Source organism: Oryctolagus cuniculus, chromosome 19, assembly GCF_964237555.1.
Source record: "Oryctolagus cuniculus chromosome 19, mOryCun1.1, whole genome shotgun sequence".
Lineage (NCBI taxonomy): Eukaryota > Metazoa > Chordata > Mammalia > Lagomorpha > Leporidae > Oryctolagus > Oryctolagus cuniculus.
Genome location: NC_091450.1, coordinates 33,117,851 through 33,131,319, shown reverse-complemented (window position 1 = coordinate 33,131,319; position 13,469 = coordinate 33,117,851). Strand labels below are relative to the sequence as shown.

The 13,469-nt window shown below is 56.6% G+C and overlaps 1 protein-coding gene and 1 long non-coding RNA gene across 3 annotated transcripts in view; one reads left to right on the top strand and one right to left on the bottom strand.

Moving 5' to 3' along the window:
- The window catches only part of PKD1 (polycystin 1, transient receptor potential channel interacting), a 44,655-nt gene that overhangs the window by 22,122 nt on the left and 9,064 nt on the right, over positions 1-13,469 (bottom strand). For both annotated transcript variants that reach the window (XM_051839518.2, XM_070064120.1), the window contains exons 2-10: positions 4,635-4,706; positions 4,433-4,504; positions 4,107-4,276; positions 3,266-3,937; positions 2,967-3,150; positions 1,423-1,649; positions 1,103-1,218; positions 617-740; positions 148-395 (exon numbers count right to left, since the gene is read on the bottom strand). In XM_051839518.2, the coding sequence (XP_051695478.2) occupies positions 148-395; positions 617-740; positions 1,103-1,218; positions 1,423-1,649; positions 2,967-3,150; positions 3,266-3,937; positions 4,107-4,276; positions 4,433-4,504; positions 4,635-4,706 (1,885 nt within the window). The remainder of the gene's footprint in view (positions 1-147; positions 396-616; positions 741-1,102; positions 1,219-1,422; positions 1,650-2,966; positions 3,151-3,265; positions 3,938-4,106; positions 4,277-4,432; positions 4,505-4,634; positions 4,707-13,469) is intronic.
- LOC138846935 (uncharacterized) lies at positions 5,718-10,990 on the top strand. The gene is made up of 2 exons (XR_011384467.1): positions 5,718-6,072; positions 7,496-10,990. It is a non-coding gene; the product is annotated as an uncharacterized lncRNA (long non-coding RNA).

The window sequence follows — 13,469 nt, the reverse complement described above, 5'->3', positions numbered from 1 at the left end:
TGGGGGAGGGGCTCGGGGGGCAAGCAGCGGCCGGGGGCTGTGCGGGGAACCCGCATGCGTGGCGGGTGAGAAGACCCGGCCTTGAGCAGCGGAGGGGCAGGGGCTGAGGAGCTGGCTGGTGGCAGAGACCTGGACTGGGACACACACCGAGTATTGCGCGGGAGGCCCCGCGGGCACGGAGAAGAGGAACTCCCTCCACAGCGTGTAGGTGGCCCCGGGGCGCCAGGGCCCCCACGTCGACCTGTTGGCACAGGCCTGAGGGTGGCAGGAGGTGCGCGGCCATTCGCAGACATGGGCTGCAGAGCAGTTGCATGCCCCGGATGGGCACCCGGGGGCCGGCTCCGTCCTGTTGTCCAAGGTCCCGCTCTGAGGCTCGCTGCCGTTTCCTGAGGCTCCTGAGGACAGGAAGACCGGCACCCGGACGACGCTTGCAGCCACGGCAGCGCCTCCGCCCCCGTGCCTCCTGGGTCCCACCCCTGCCACCAGGCCAGTGGGATGGCCGGGACCAGTCTGCAGACCTGCTCTCAGGCCGCCTCGAGGTGGAGGCCAGCAGACGTGAGAGAGTTCAGAGAGGCCACCCCGAGCCCCCGACTCCCACCGCCACTGGGAGCCCCACCTTCTCCCGAGGGCCGGTGCACCTGCAGCCGCAGCTGGGCGGGCTGCCTGAGCTCCTGCGTGCCAAACTCAGCGGTGGTGAGGAAGGCTCCACGGCTCAGGCTCAGGCCAGGGAACACCATGACCTGGTGGGGCAGAGGGGCTGCCTCAGCTCTGAGGGCCCCCTCCCCCCAGGCAGGGCTCCCCAGGCCCCAGCAGCTCAGGACAGGAAGAGAGGGCCCCCACGTGGCCACCATGGCCTCATTTCACGCCATCTGGGGGAAATCCCGGCCACAGCCACCCGTGAGCCACAGCCTCCCGTCAGCTTTTAGAACAGCTCACAGACGCTTAGACTTCCGGTGACACGACAAGGTGTCCTTCACCTTGGCGTCGTCTGTGCTCCTCACTGTATCCCGGGCACAGATGTCCTCAACAGCCAGACACAGGGCAGCAAGGGCAGGCAAGGCCCCCCAGCTCTGGGGTAGCGTGGGGAGGGTGGGGCGCCTACCTCCACGGGCTCCCGGGGGACAAGGAGGATTTTCTGTGGTGCCAGTGGCCTTGGGAGTCCCTGCAGGTCCCCACTGGGCATTCCCACGAGCAAGTTCTCAGCGTCCCGCACAGGGCCTGCAGGTGGTGAGCGTGCAGTGAGGCGCTGGTCCCAGGCCGAGAACGGCGGAGGGGTGGGGTGGGAGACCCAGGGCAGGACCCGCCTGGGGTCCGAGGCGCTGGCGGCTGCACCCCAGCCCCCCTGGTGCAGCCTCTGCCCAGGCCCGGAGCAGACCCTCGGCGAGCGCGAGCCCACGGGGACCCTGCCTGGCAGCCCCGCACCTCCAGGCCGCAGCTCGCAGACGTAGCTGTGTGGCGCAGAGCACAGGTCCGTGTTGCACTGCCCCGCGGGCCCGAGCCGCACGCAGTGCTCGGCGGTGGCCGGGTGCGGCTCCCCTGGCAGCCAGTTCTGGCAGCTCTCCAGGCTGAAGGCCTCGCCCTGAGGGGCCGAGCCTGCCTCCGCCTCTGTTCCCTCCACAGCGGAGAAGCCAATCCACACGTCCAGGCTCCTGAGGGCAGACAGCAGGGAACACAGGGAGCTCAGGGGGCTCCTCTGTGCCCCGCTGTGGCCAAGGGGCCCGGTCCCTGTCCTTGCTTTCCAGACAGGAACCTGAGGCTCGGGCACGTGAGCTGGTAGGCCCACAGCAACACCCACCACCCACCAGGCAGTGAGCACGCCACAGACTCCTTGCAGGCCCTGCCGCCAGCCTGACCCGGGCTCTCGCGCCCCACCTTCCAGTGCAGCACGTGGGGGCCAAGACACCCTCCTATCAGCTCCCAAACAGGCCACCCTGCGGCCAGAATCCTCCCTTAGGAGCGCCTTGCAGCCATGCGCGCGGCTCCTGGCGTGCAGGCAGATGGCACAGGCGCTGCTCAGGGGTGCGAGCGCGGGAGGGAGGGGCTGCCCAGGCCACGCTGGGGGCACAGGGGCTGCAGCCCCCGGCACCCAGCTCTGAGTGCTGCTACTGTCCACCAAACAACCCAGGTGAGGCCGGCCGGGGGGCTGGGGCTGCGGCCCCTTCAGACGCAGGCAGAATGTCCCTCACAAGCAGGCCGTCAGCCGTGGCTGGAAGGCCGTCTCCAGCCCCCCCGGCGTCCCCCCACTAATACCTCTGTGCTGCACGTGTGACCTTGCGGCCTGAGATCCCACCTTCAGGGATTCAGAGCTGGCAGGGGGAGGGGCTCTGAGCCCCAAGGAGGCGGGGTCTCCAGGAGACCCTCACTATATCTCTATGAGTCTCAGCCAATCAACGTACGTATGTGAAACCCCGTCCAATGGGCACCCCAACAGGATGACCCAGCGAACAGAGCAATGCCTTCAAAACCTGGACCCTCCCTGAGAGCCAGCGTCCGCCCGGGCACTCCGCCCGCTCGCCTCTCGACCAGACGCTTTCCCCAACGCTTCCAGTCGAGTCTCTGCCTCTTAGCAAATGTTCCGCTTTCTGTCCCCGTACAAAGCTGAGAAAAAGAGCCCAGGAGACCCTCCAGCACCCGCCCTCCCCTCCGTGACCGGGAACACTGGGGCAGGGCCTCACTGCTCTGGGCGGAAGTCTCGGCCCTTCCCAGCACATGGGCGTCCAGCAAGGTGGGGTCTGGCCCCCATCCCACCAACCTCATCATGGGTGACAAGAGGGGGACCTGGCCCAGAGCTGGGAAGACCAAGAAAGGGAGGAGAAGCGCTTGCGGCAGTGGGGTGTGCCGGTGCCCCCCTCCAGGAGGGCGGGCGGGCCCGGGAGAGGAGAGAAGTAGGCAGCGGGGTGGCCTCCGCGGTCACACCTGGACCCCCCTCCCCGCTCATGGCCTCCACGGGGGATGAGGGTGAGTACCTGGTAACCCGGGAGACCAGGAAGTGCTGGACGGCAGGGCTGTCCACCATGGCCAGGGCGGCCCCGGCCCAGGCCCGGCACTGCTCCTGTGCCCGCAGCCAGGGCGCCTTCTCCGCCACCAGGCGGTAGCAGTGCCCGTTGTCAGGGAAGACCTCAGTGTCCGAGGAGCAGAGCGGGTGCACCACTGGGGGCCGGCGGGCCATGGAGAGGGCGTCAGCGTGTGTCCAGGGCTGTGGAGCAGCCTCGCCCCCTCCCCCGGGCTCGCTGTAGGGGAAGGGCTCAGCAGGGAGGGCACCCACCTCGGGCCGGCTCCGCGCCGAGGGTCGTGATGCTGTAGGTGGCCGCAAGGCCGGAGCCACCGCGGTTCTGGAGCCCGAGAATGAGGCTCTCGTCACTGCGCACGGAGGACGGGCACACGAGCTCCAGGGCGGCGGGCGCTGCCTCTATCCACACCTCTGTCCCCAGCAGGGCCGAGCCGGCCCCCAAGGCCAGCACGGCCGTCACACGATAGCGCCCTGGTAGCAGGAAGCGGTGGGCGGCGGCAGGACCAGCTATGTCCATCTTGGGGGAGCCATCGCCAAAGTCCCAGCTTGTGGAGCGGACAGGGAGGGGAGCGGTGATGTGGAAAGCTGCGGGCTGGCCAGAGGCCAGGGGTCCACGGGGCCCCTCCAGGACCGCCCCCAGGGAGGCAGGGAAGACATGCTGCAGCAGGGTTGGGCCCCTGCAGGCGGGACTGGGGTCCAGATGGGGGCCGGAGCACCAGGACAGGCAGGCCGAGGAGCTGTTGAGGGGCTGGGCCGCCCCACACAGGCACTGGCCCTGCTGGGAGAGGGCAGCGAGGCCCTGGCCAGCGGAGAAGCAGAAGGCGCTGCAGGCCTCAGGGGTCAGCGGATCCTCGCGAGCAGTGGAGAAGACCACGGTCGCCACGGCGCCTGAGCTGTCGTCCGGGACGCAGGCGACATACTCCGCCCCTGCGAGAGCCGGCCAGGCCACTCAGCGCCTGGCTCCACAGCACTCGCAGGGCCCCCACCCCTGCGTGGGCCCTCCCGATCGCCCACTCCCGTCTCCTCTGGGCCTCCCGTCTGGCCCAAGTGCCAGCCGGCAGGGAAGAACACTGCAGCCCCACCCACGCGCACTCACCGCAGCCACCATCCAGCAAGGGCACGCTGAGGACAGGCCGGCCGGCCAGAGGCCCCGGCCCCGCACACATGGCCGCCTCGGGCTGGACCACGCGGACCCGCTGCTCCTCCAGCCAGGCTGGCAGCCACGCCAGGCCACAGTCACACTGCAACGGGTTCCTGCCCAGGTTTCTGCAGGGAGGGGCGCGTGTGGGGCTGTAGCTGGCTGTCCAGCCCTACAGGGCTCTAAGCAAACTGCCCCGGGGTCCGGGCTCCAATGTGGGAGGGGCCGGGGCCAGGTCAGGAGGGCAGAGGGGAGGGCAGGGCCCACCAAGGAAAACAACTCACATTTCACTTAAATTAAATAAATTAGCAAATACTCCTTCTTCTAACGTAGAAATCTTGTTGTTGCTTATGTCCCTGGGAGAGAGAGGAGAATTGGGCAGGGTTTTCGGGGAGCCCTGTAACCACACAGTGGTGAGGGGCTACCACTCCCCACCCTATCCCAGCCCACACCTGGGGAGAGGGCACAACAGGGATGGGAACTCACAGCTCTACGAGTGCAGACAGGTTGGCCAGGAGCCTGACGTCCAGAGCCTGGAGCAGGTTGTGGGAGACGTCCCTGGGGACCAGAGCAGCCACGGGTCAGGCCGGAGCCCCAGGACAGCACGCAGGCCGCCCCCTGAGCCCCAGGACAGCACACAGGCTGCCCCCTGAGCCCCAGGACAGCATGCAGGCCGCCCCCGGAGCCCCAGGACAGCACACAGGCTGCCCCCCAAGCCCCAGGACAGCACACAGGCTGCCCCCGGAGCCCCAGGACAGCACACAGGCTGCCCCAGAGCCCCCCAGGACAGCACACAGGCTGCCCCCTAAGCCCCCCAGAGCCCCAGGACAGCACACAGGCCGCCCCCTGAGCCCCGGAGCCCCAGGACAGCACACAGGCTGACCCCTGAGCCCCCCAGAGCCCCAGGACAGCACGCAGGCTGACCCCTGAGCCCCAGAGCCCCAGGACAGCATGCAGGCCTCCCCCGGAGCCCCCGGAGCCCCAGGACAGCACACAGGCTGCCCCCTGAGCCCCAGGACAGCACACAGGCTGCCCCCTGAGCCCCCCAGAGCCCCAGGACAGCACGCAGGCCGCCCCCCGAGCCCCGGAGCTCCCCAGCGTCTCCGAGCTGTGCCTGCCCCGAGTGCCTCACTACTGCAGACTGAACACGGGCCCTTCTGACCGAAGATCCAGATGAAGGCTCATCTGGAGAAACCAAGGAAGGACACAGCTGCGGTCCCTCAGCACGCTCACCCCACCTCGGGCTCACGCAGAGGGCCTGCAGATCGCGAAGACCCACCAATCCCAGGTGCCTGGAAGGCCCGGCCCCTCCCTCTCCCACACCACCAAGGCATGGCTCCACCCACCCTCCTCGTGCCGGTCAGCATGCACCAAGGCTGCCAGCTGGGGGGGTGGGAGCGGCGACCTGACGGAGGCACAGAGATCAGAGAAACGGGGAAAGGCCCCATGTTGAACTCCAAGTTTAACACCACCTCAATAGAACCCCCCCCACCGGGACCCCGGGACCCTGTGTCAGAGTACCTGGGTTTGAGCCCCAGGTCCCTGGTAATGCAGACCCAGCGTGTGGGGAGCCATTGCACGGCGCCCTAAAGATGGCGCCGGCTCCTTTCCCCCCCGGAAGGACTGGCGAGAAACAAACAACTCCTAATAAGGAGATGGCTGAGCTCCCTTCCGGCTTCCGCATTGCTGTACCAATCAATCCTTGCCCCTTGGCTGCTTTTGATTGGTGTGCTGATGGCTATAAGAGGGATGGGAGAGGGAAGGAGGCGGAAGAAGAAGCTTGTTCAAGGTTCCTGAATAAACTGCTTGAAGAAGAGTTCGGGTCGTGTCTTCCTTGCTGGTCGAGGGACGCGACAACTGGTGGCCCGTACGGGGAACCATCTCAAACGCGAACTCAGAACTTCCTGCAGTCAGGGCAGCGCTGGTAAGTCTCCCAGGAAAATAAGGTGGGGATCCGCGATAAGAGCGGGAAGTCCTGCGACAATAGCGGGAGGATAGCTCTGCGATTAAAGCAGAGGAAGTTCTGTGACAAAAGCAGAAGGAGCTCTGACCCGTGGCCAGGCAAAGAGTACAATATTTGACGGTGGGTAATTCACAGTCCCATCCAATTTTTCTGGCGCTGAATGCGCTGCTTTGAGAAAACGGTTTGAAACTTAAGCCTAGTACATTGCATAGGTTTTTACGGAACTGCGATACCATTGCACCCTGGTATGGGGTTTCGGGAAGCCTTACTATCCCTTCATGGGACAAACTAGGCAGGGATTTGGATTTTGCATTCGAACAGGGTAATCTTGAAGGGGGAGTGAGACCAATATGGAAGTTAGTGCGAGCATGCCTCGAGGATGAGCAGTGTAGTGAAGCTATTCTGAGCGGTCAAGCTGCCTTGGAGGAGCTTCAGGAAGAGCGCTCCGAGAGAGCTGCCAGTGAAAAAGGGAAAACTTTGAAGGAGAGTCAGAAAAGAACTAGGAAAAAACTGTACCCCGATCTTTCCGAGTTGCGCAGCCCCTCCTCAGTAAGTAGTACTAGTGCAGAAAGTAGCTCAGAAAGCAGCAGTGAGTCTGAAGAGTGTGGCGATAACAAAGAGTCTGGTATAAAGCAAGTACGGGAATTGAATCGGCAAATGAGGATTTCCAAAAATTACAGCCACTGAGCCCTTACCGGGTGCTCCAAATATATTTACAGATGGGTCAAAAACAGGCTGTGGGGTTTATATGGTAGAGGGTAATGACCCGGTATTTCATCAGTTTCAGCCAGGCTCACCTCAAGTTGTGGAATTAAAAATAGTTATTGAAATCCTTAAGCAGTGCTCTTTTGCCTTTAACTTGTTGTCAGATTCCTTATATGTGGTGAACGCATTAAAGATATTGGAAACCGCAGGACCAATTAAACCTTCTAGCCCAATTGTATCCCTAATGTCAGGTGATTGCTCATTGTCTGGATGCATGGGCCGCCTGGGGGAGACCCCAGGTGCTAAAAACTGATAATGGCCTGGCCTATACATCTCAAACCTTTACCACCTTTTGCCAAAAAATGGAGGTTCAACTTGTCCATGGATTGCCATACAATCCTCAGGGTCAGGGCATAATTGAGCGAGCACACCGCACACTGAAAGAATATCTTTTAAAACAAAAAGGGGAACATGACAGGCCAGGAGAAAGAGAGAGGAAAAATTCCACAGGTATCTTGACCTAGAGAAAAGTCTTAATTCGATAACCCTTTCCAACTTGATGGGTTTTTCTCTTTACAGTTAATAAAAACTTAAGCAATGGGCTCATACGCTGATAATCAATTCTTTTCTGTGCTGCTGTAGCTAACTTATCTAATGAGAGTTTTCGTGTGTCTTGAAGGTTTCGCATTTTTCTATTGCCAGTATGAGTCTTGATTGGAAAAACTGCACCATGAAGCTGTTTACGTTATATCTTTAATGTTTGAGTGAGTACCTAACTTTGATCATATCTAGTCCACAGCCTTGGTTAAACGTACTAATTTTTGACTAAAATGGTTTGACTCTCTGATAGTTTAAATTCTAAACCGAGTCTTTCAACTTTGGGGCTTCCAGTCGGATCCCTGGAACTCTCAAAGGATGGGACTCTAAATTTGTTAAAGTAACAGCTGTTTGAGTCAATTCAAATTATACAAAGTGTATTAAAATGTAGTAAATGATGTCAAATCTATGTTGTATTCATGTTTTTGCTTTTCAGCTAAAGTAGTCTTATAAAAATGAGAGTAAATTCTGTGTATACAAGCCTTTATGTTGTTAACTCAAGTAAGCCAATACAGATTGGTTCAGAAAATTGGGTTAATGCAAACGCCCTTTGGTTCACTTGCTCAGTTTTATATTTACATGTCTTTGATATGCTTTAAACTTGTTTCTCTTAAGGATGAAGATCTTTTCAAAGTTGTAAATATGCACTAGTGACTGTTGCTGCCCAAGTGGTGTTATCCTTATGTTACTTAAAAGCATGGAAATGTAATTTTGACTTTTAATTCAGATAATGGTGTGGTATTCATTAATAGCTCAGTGTTTTAAGTTATCCAGGCATCGGTGCTAAGTAAAATATGGAAAACGTATTATGTGTACTTTTAACATCTTAAATTTGATAAGAGACTTTTAAGTTTGCCAGCATGTATTCTCATAGGTTGTCCATACATGATAATTCAAGACTGTAAAAGTAACTACAGGTATAAAGTTTCAGAAGGTGTGAGCAAGTCATGAAAAGTTGTAAAAAGTTTACGATTTTAAAACATTGTTTACAGAGTTTTCTATAAGTTAAATGTTAATGCCAAAATTACACTAACCTAAAGTTGAAGTCTGATCTTCTGTTATAACAATGGGATTTTTAAAATGTGTACTAATGTTATTAATTATCTGGAAATGGTCTCAATTGTAAATCTTAAAATCTGTTGTTGCAAAAACTGTAACGTCTCTTTTTAACAGTGTCTGCTTAATCAGTTACTCTGCCATTTCTAAAGTTAGGTCGTGTAAGCTCTTTTTAACTCTGTTAAATAGTTCTGAGTTATGTGATAATTTCATGTGCTAACTCTTATGTTCAAGGTTTTTGTATTTCTGGTTTACCTAAAAATTCATGTTCTGCCAAGTAAATGTGTACTCTACTGTCTGTTAAGTTATGATTGATAAAAAGTATTAAGTCTTAAAAAGTTATGTTAAATATTATGATCAGATCTGGTCTAAAAGTGTTAAAATCACCCTGACTAAATGTTAAGGAATTCTATTTTGACCAGATACTCTAAGTTCTCTTGGCACCTTTAACAGACTTTCTGAAAATCAAAGTTCTAAATTCTCTGGACTTTTGGTATCTCCAGAGGGCCCCTGGAGATGTCAAAAGATATATCTCTCATCTTGCAGAGATAATAACCAATCGGGCTGTTTAGATTAAAAGTGGTGCCAAGATGTGAAATGATGCTAAACTTCAGCTATAAACATGTTTCTTTCTAGCTGCTCCAGTCTCTGGCTCAGAAGCCAGATCCTTTAAAGAGGGACTGACAAAGTCTAAGAAGCATCCCTTGGTCATGATTTGCATCACCTCAATGTCCAAACCTTAAGCTTTGGCAGATGGATGTTACCCATTTCTCTGAATTTGGTAAACTAAAATACATACATGTTTCTTTAGATACATGTTCAGGTTTTGTTTTTGCCACCCCACAATGCGGCGAGGCTGCCAAACATCTCTCATTGCCTTCAGGCCTTTGCTGTTCTAGGAACCCCTATACAGATAAAAACTAATAATGGCCCAGCGTATACTTCCAACTCTTTTAAGCACTTCTGTACTAACTTCCACATCTCTCATCACCAGGATTCTTTATAATCCCCAGGGACAAGGTATTGTGGAACGAGCACATGCCACATTAAAAAATTATTTACAAAAAATAAAAAAGGGGGAATACGGGACCATGGCATATTCCCCACAAAAATGGCTATCACATGCTCTTTTCATTTTAAATTTTCTAATACTGGATAATCAAGGGAAATCTGCAGCTCATCGTCACTGGCATCCTGAAACCAAAAGACAACAAGTCTATGTGAAGTGGAAAGACCCTCTAACTGCTCAATGGTATGGACCTGACCCTGTTTTAATATGGGGATGTGGACATGTTTCTATATTCTCGATGGTTACCTGAGCGACTGGTGGGCAAACAGACAATGTCACAAAGCAGCCCCTCGATCTTCATTATGATAACATTGCTGATTGGGATCGTTGCTGCAGCCGTTATAACCGCCATTTCCATTGCAGCTGTGGGCGCTACAACAGCTGCTACAGCGCTCACAGGGACAGTTCAAACTGCTAATACCCTGAATAATTTGACGGCCTCCGTGGCTGCTGCTTTGGATACTCAGACATCCTTAAATGTACATATAAAGGGAGGCTTGATGATTGTTAATCGGCGTGTGGATTTGGTACAGGAGCAGGTGGATACTCTCTGGCAGCTTGCTCAGCTAGGATGTGAGTGGAAATTTTCAGGGTTGTGTGTGACCTCTGTTCAGTACGATAACATGACTCAGGCAGCAAATTACTCTAAACAGTTGTCTCAGATGCTCTTGCAGAATTGGTCCGCAGAATTTGACTACACCTTGAAGCAACTGTGCCTTGCCGTGGTCACCATCAACTCCACATGTGTGGATGTCTCCTTCGCATCTGGATTGTCATCCTGGACCCGCACAGCCGTCTCCAACCTGAAGGAGTGGGTGGGACTTGGAGCTTTGACGGGTTGCTGTTACTTGTTGTGTTATTTTGCCTGTGGTGTTTGTGCAGGATGAGGACAGCTCATTGGCGGGAATTGGCCATGATAGCTCAAGCCTTTTATGCCCTTGAGGCTGGACAATCGCCGCAAGCATGGCTGGCCTTCCTTGAATGCTAGGCATGGGTGCAGGGTGCGAGGCAAAGCACTGCAGAGAGAACGAGCCATTACGTTCTCTGGAAGGCAAGTCTGTCTGCATGTGGGTTGGCATCCCAGATCCCACCCCCGCGAAAAGGATGCTGTTCCAGGTGGATGCCTGGCAGTGGGGGACAGACCCCTACCTTCTCCTGTAATCCTTAGATGCCTGGTTCTAAAACAAAAAGGGGGAACTGTGGGGAGCCATTGCACGGCGCCCTAAAGATGGCGCCGGCTCCTTTCCCCCCCGGAAGGACTGGCGAGAAACAAACAACTCCTAATAAGGAGATGGCTGAGCTCCCTTCTGGCTTCCACATTGCTGTACCAATCAATCCTTGCCACTTGGCTGCTTTTGATTGGTGTGCTGATGGCTATAAGAGGGATGGGAGAGGGAAGGAGGCGGAAGAAGAAGCTTGTTCAAGGTTCCTGAATAAACTGCTTGAAGAAGAGTTCGGGTCGTGTCTTCCTTGCTGGTCGAGGGACGCGACACCAGCGGGCAGTGATGATGGCTCAGGCAGCTGCGTCCCTACCACCCAGGTCAGCTCCAGCCTCAGCCCAGCCCCAGCCATCAAGGGCATTAGGGTGATGAACCACGCATCTGAGCACTTGTCCCTCTCAGAGACATAGCTTAAAACGTTATTTACGGTCGGCGCTGTGGCGCAGAGGGTTAATGCCCTGGCCTGAAGCGCTGGAGTCCCATATGGGCGCCAGTTCGAGTCCTGGCTGCTCCACTTCCGACCCAGCTCTCTGCTGTGGCCTGGGAAAGCAGTGGAAGATGGTGCAAGTCCTTGGGCCCCTGCACCCGCGTGGGAGACTTGGAGGAAGCTCCTGGCTTTGGATCAGCACAGCTCCAGCCATTGCAGCCAATTGGGGAGTGAACCATTGAATGGAAGACCTCTCTCTCTCTCCTCTCTGTGTATCTCTTTCAAATAAAATAAATTAAAAAAAAAAAAACCATTATTTATGTATTAGATGGGCAGAATAACAGGCAGAGAAGGAGAGATCTTACATTTGTGGGTTCACCCCACAAACGCCCACAACAGCCAGGGTTGGGTCAGGCCAAAGCCAGGAGCCCCACGTGGGGCTCCCACGTGTGTGGCAGGGGTCCAAGCACTTAGGCCACCTTCTGCTGTTTTCCAGGCAAAATAGCAGGGAGCTGGATCAGAAGCAGAGCAGTGGAGACTCAAATCACCCCTCCAGTATGGGAGGCAGTGGTTAAAAGTGACAGCTTTTGCCAGCGCCGCAGCTCACTAGGCTAATCCTCCACCTGCAGCACTGGCACACCGGGTTCTAGTCCCAGTTGGGGCGCCGGATTCTGTCCCGGTTGCTCCTCTTCCAGTCCAGCTCTCTGCTGTGGCCTGGGAAGGCAGCGTAGGATGGCCCAAGTGCTTGGGCCCTGCACCCCATGGGAGACCAGGAGAAGCACCTGGCTCCTGGCTTTGGATCGGCGCAGCACGCCGGCCATGGTGGCCATTTCGGGGCTGAACCAACGAAAAAGGAAGACCTTTCTGTCTGTCTCTAACTCTGCCTGTCAAAAAAAAAAAAAAAGTGACAGCTTTTAATGTTTAAATAAACAATGTTTAAAAATATAAGCAGTTACCAAAAGAAGTACAAATGGTCACAAACATGGGAAAACCAATCCAGTTTAGTAGCTGGAAAAACACCAATCACAGTCGTCGCTGCCGAGCCGTGAGCGTGTCAGAGAGCCGGTCCTGGGGCGGGGGCGTGGAGGGGCCGGCTGCATCCTGAGACAAGGCCACCGCCTGGTCCAGGCTCCTGTGCCTCCCGACGGCACAGCCCCGCTGCCCCTCCAGCCCTCAGTGGCTTTAGAACCCGCTGGCGGGGCCGGCGCATGACGCAGGTTAATCCTCTACCTGCAGTGGTCTCTGCTGTGGCCTGGGAGGGCAGTGGAGGATGGCCCAATCCTTGGGCCCTGCACCCACGTGGGAGACCTGGAAGAAGCTCCTGGCTTCGGATGGGTGCAGCTCTAGCTGTTGCGGCCATTGGGGAGTGAACCAGCGGATGGAAAACTTTGTCTCTCCCTGTCTGTAACTCTACCTCTCAAATAAATAAATTTTTAAAAATCTTAAAAAAAATAAAAAATGAAAAGAACCACTGGTGGAGGTGCAGGAGGGGCCCCGGCCATCCTGCCCTCTGTGCTGGGCATTCCTTCGGCTCCAGCAAGGCTGCGGGCGGCGGCCCTGTGCACCTCCCTGACTCAGTGGACGCTGCTGGGCCCCTCCAGACCTGCACGTCACTGTCGTGGTCTCCAAATCCAGGAGGCTGGGCCCCCACTCGCCACACTGCACTTGGGCCCTCCCAGCTGCCACCTCGACCCCCCTGAGCTCCCACGGCAGCCCGGCACCCGTCGGGCAGCTGGCCCTGTGCAGGGGGGCACCCGGGTTGCCTGAGGGGTCCAGGGGGCAGGACAAGGGACAGTGAAGGGCACCAGGAGCGCAGGGCCTGCACTCCACGCAGCAGCACTGGCTGCACACGAGGTCCACGTGGGATAGAACGCCAAGGCCTGCTCACAGAGCCTCTTGGCCCCGTGCGGAGCTGGGGGCTCCTCGTGGTGCGAGTTCTTCCCCACAGTTGTGGGGTAGACTTAGAGAACCCACGCCCGAAACACTGGAAGAGAAGAGGCCGTAGGGGCAGAGGGACACAGGGAGGAAGCCTCTGTCCCAACTAAGCCTGGCTTCTCCCTCGTTTCACCTATTAAAAGGACAGGTCTCTCCCAGCACTGGCCAAGGCCCTCACTACTGGACATCAGGGTAGGTGGGCCCACAGCCGGCTGCTCGGGTCTCCACACCACCCCAGAGGTGAGAAGGGACGGGCTAGCGGACGGGAGACCAGGGAAGAGCCACTTCCACAGATGGGTGAGGCAGCCAGGGGCCAGCGTGCCGACTGTGGCAGGCCACGGCTGTGCCA